Below are 3,728 nucleotides of genomic sequence, written 5' to 3'. Positions count from 1 at the left end.
ACGATTGATTCTATGAGTGGTTGGGAAAGCAGTGATAAATCTCCGTCTTATTTTTTTTATGAGGTAATTATGATAATTAATATTTTGTATTATATAAAAAAATTTTGGTTATAAAAATAAATTATACGGATATAAATTACATAAATAAATATATATTTTTAAGAGAAATTTAATTTAATAAATTTTTATTTGGATCAAATTTAATAGTTGGAAACATTGATTATCTGTAGGCTGTTTTCGCCGTATATTAGTGCGGCTGTCTCTCTGAACCCTTCACTTGTCGCTTCTCCTTCTCCGTTCCTGTCTCGCTGCTTCCTTTACTCCAAGCAAACCTACGCCTCTCTCTGTTCTTTTTGGTTTTATCAAATCTAGTTATCGAATCTAGAGAAAGTTTTGATCTTTTCAAGTATTCAAGCATTGTTTGTTGAATTCAAGAAAATGGCAATTACTCTTAGCTTCATGCCTCAACATAAGATGCCTACTTTTGGCGGCCCTCAGCTCAGATCTCACAAAATTGTCATGGCTTCAACCGTTCATTCGCCCTCTGCGTCAGTTTCCTTTTTTTTTTTTTTTTTTATTTCTTGCGTTTTCTTTGTTTCTGATTTCTGAATGATGAATACTTTAATGGGCACGAGCGATTGAAATCTTGGTTTTTTTCTGTTTTGATTTCTTGATAAATGTCGTTGCCTATGAGTGATCTTTTTTCACCTTTTTTGGGGGGTTGGTTTTATATTAATTTTAATGTTTAATCGGGCAAGAAATTGAAATGAACATGTCAAGATTGAATTTTTGTGTACTGGTAATTGATCTTGAATTATGTTTATTTGTGGTAAATGAATTGCATGGTTGAAATCTTGTGTGTGAGCATTTGTGGTTATGGGGAAATATACTTTTCCCATTTTTCCACCAACATCATATTGTTGATGGACATGTTTTTGGTATTGCAGTCGTTGAATCTTCCCAGACGAGTGTGCTCGTCTCCTGTAATTCTTCCAGTTTTTTCAATTAAAGTGATGCATATGCATGCACAGCTTTTCAATATTTGTCTTTTTTATCTTAATTTTTTTGAAGTGTTTTGATCTATGTTTTTATTTCTCAGAAAAGATGTCCCTAGTGGATCATAGCCTTCTTGGTTGTTCTATCATGTTTGGTGCTTTTTATAGGCCCCTCTTCTATTTGCTATACCTTTGCTTTCGTTGCTGCTTAGCTATTGTTTGATGCTATCTTATCTTTTTATATTTATGTTGTTTTTTTTTTTTTTTGCATTTCTTAAAAAACAAAAGTTGCATGACATAATCACCATATTTATAAACGCCTTTTCATCTTCAGTGAGATGGTATAAAGAGATTCTTGTAATTCAGCTTCTTCAATGTGTGTGTGTGTGTGTTTCCCCCAACTTTTCCTGTTTTTGCGATGCAGTGGCGAAAAGGTAGATGAAAGCATGTGACTGAAATAAACACCGCATGCATGTCACATAACTTGATGAATTCACCTGCTTTTTGTATATTTCATGTGATGCAATTGTAGTCGCCTAAAAGATATCCCAGCTTGTATATCCCGCCTATGGACTTAAATACTAGGGAAATTAAGACAAGGGTTTTAATCATGATTCTCACTGTAGATTAAGGATTTACAATCTCTCACATGACTGCTTAGTGATACTAAATTATTGTAAAAGGGTAGTTGTGGTTGAAATAAAATATATGATAGATCGGCAAGAAATAAATATTGGAAGGGACATTGCAAGAAATTATGAATGGAATGTGTGGTTGGTTTTATGTGAAGGAGTCTATCTACTTCGCGGAAGATGAATGAAAATAAATGGAAGAGCATATCATCTGGAGGCTATTTATCTTGGTAGCAAAAAATATAGAAAACGTTTACCGGCTACCTCCCCTCCCCTAAAGAGTACAATGCGTCCAGATCTTAGACAGTATTTTTGGGCTCAGATTGTGATGTCTAATTTAACAGAGTTTGCTGAAGCTTTTTTTATTTCTAATTTTTCATGTTTTTATCAATCAACTTTTTCACTTCCGTATCTTACAATCTCTGATTGATTGAATGTAGAAACGTTGGAAATGCCAAGAAGCCTTTCACTCCACCACGAGAAGTACATCTTCAGGTGACTCATTCCATGCCACCCGAAAAGCGTGAGATTTTTAATTCTCTGCACTCTTGGGCTGAAAATAACCTCCTGGTGCTCCTGAAGGACGTCAGGAAGTCTTGGCAGCCTACTGACTTTCTGCCAGACCCTGCTTCAGAAGGATTCTACGAGCAAGTTAAAGAACTGAGAGAACGATGTAAGGAGATTCCGGATGACTATCTTGTTGTGTTGGTTGGAGATATGATTACAGAGGAGGCACTTCCAACTTATCAAACCATGATCAACACGCTAGATGCCGTTCAAGATGAGACTGGTGCTAGCCCCAGTCCTTGGGCTATTTGGACAAGGGCATGGACTGCTGAAGAGAATAGGCACGGTGACCTTCTGAACAAGTATCTTTACCTTTCGGGGCGTGTAGATATGAGAGAAATAGAGAAAACCATACAATACCTGATTGGCTCGGGAATGGTAAGAGGACTATCAATTGATAGCGCTTGCATATTAAAAAGAGTCAATGGAGTTGTTCATATATTAGGTTGTCTTTGGTGTGTTATTCTTTTATGAAATTTGAAGTATCAGATTGTCGAACTATGTAACAGGATCCTCAAACAGAGAACAACCCATATCTTGGATTCATCTACACTTCATTTCAAGAAAGGGCTACTTTTATTTCTCATGGGAACACAGCAAGGCTTGCCAAAGAACACGGAGATGTGAAACTTGCTCAGATATGTGGCACCATTGCTGCAGATGAGAAACGCCATGAAACTGCCTACACCAAAATCATTGAAAAGCTCTTTGAGATTGATCCTAATGGCACGGTATTGTGTCTTGCTGACATGATGAGGAAAAAGATCTCGATGCCTGCTCATTTGATGTATGATGGGGCGGACGACAATTTATTTGAGCACTACGCTTCCGTGGCACAGAAACTAGGAGTATACACAGCAAAGGATTATGCTGATATCTTGGAATTTTTGGTAGCTAGATGGGAGGTGGAGAAATTGACCGATCTTTCTAGCGAGGGGCGTAAAGCACAGGACTATGTTTGTGGGTTGCCACCTAGAATCCGGAAGCTGGAGGAGAGAGCGGCGGCCATGGCAAAGCAGGCATCATCTGCTACATTTAGCTGGATATACGGTCGGGAAGTCAACCTTTGAATACTGCTGCATCGGCAATGAATGTAGTCGACTTAAGAAACTCGTATGGTCATATAGAGTCCAGTTTCTGTTAAAAACTGGCTAAATAAGATTTCCTTGTTTCCCTTAGCATGTGTTTTTGTAGATGCGGTATGCTTCTGTATTCTTGATTACTACTATGAGGGTAACAGTAACTAGTATCTTTATCCGTATTAGAGTGTGTTTAGTTGTATGCAATATTATGAGTACTGTAATCTGTTTATTTCTTTACTTTTATTCTGGTAAAAACATTATTATGTAAAATATTATCATAACACACGATTCATAAGTACTCATAATTAGTAGTTTAATAATTTTACTCAACTTCAATTTGTAATTATTAAATAAACGTATATATATACTTAGCACTGTAGTTAATTTTTTTTTTCATTTTCTTTCTTCAGTGTGTGTTTGCACTGTAGTTAATTTGCTAACTTTTATTAATT

At 36.3% G+C, this 3,728-nt stretch overlaps 1 protein-coding gene across 1 annotated transcript; it reads left to right on the top strand.

The window, feature by feature from the left end:
* Positions 1-232: 232 nt before the first annotated feature.
* On the top strand, positions 233-3,519 carry LOC140804424 (stearoyl-[acyl-carrier-protein] 9-desaturase, chloroplastic-like). The gene is made up of 3 exons (XM_073160444.1): positions 233-548; positions 2,068-2,572; positions 2,704-3,519. The coding sequence occupies exons 1-3, from the start codon at positions 439-441 to the stop codon at positions 3,262-3,264; spliced, it is 1,176 nt and encodes a 391-aa protein (XP_073016545.1). The 5' UTR covers positions 233-438; the 3' UTR covers positions 3,265-3,519.
* The last annotated feature ends 209 nt before the right edge of the window (positions 3,520-3,728 follow it).

Source organism: Primulina eburnea, chromosome 11, assembly GCF_022965805.1.
Source record: "Primulina eburnea isolate SZY01 chromosome 11, ASM2296580v1, whole genome shotgun sequence".
Taxonomy (NCBI): domain Eukaryota; kingdom Viridiplantae; phylum Streptophyta; class Magnoliopsida; order Lamiales; family Gesneriaceae; genus Primulina; species Primulina eburnea.
Note: the sequence above shows the minus strand (reverse complement) of the source record. Positions and strands in the feature narration are given on the sequence as shown.

Coding starts and splice junctions, on each gene's coding strand:
- LOC140804424 (XM_073160444.1), top strand. CDS start 439: ATGGCAATTACTCTTAGCTTCATGCCTCAACATAAGATGCCTACTTTT. Junction 549..2,067: donor ACCGTTCATTCGCCCTCTGC/GTCAGTTTCCTT, acceptor GATTGAATGTAG/AAACGTTGGAAATGCCAAGA. Junction 2,573..2,703: donor ACCTGATTGGCTCGGGAATG/GTAAGAGGACTA, acceptor ACTATGTAACAG/GATCCTCAAACAGAGAACAA.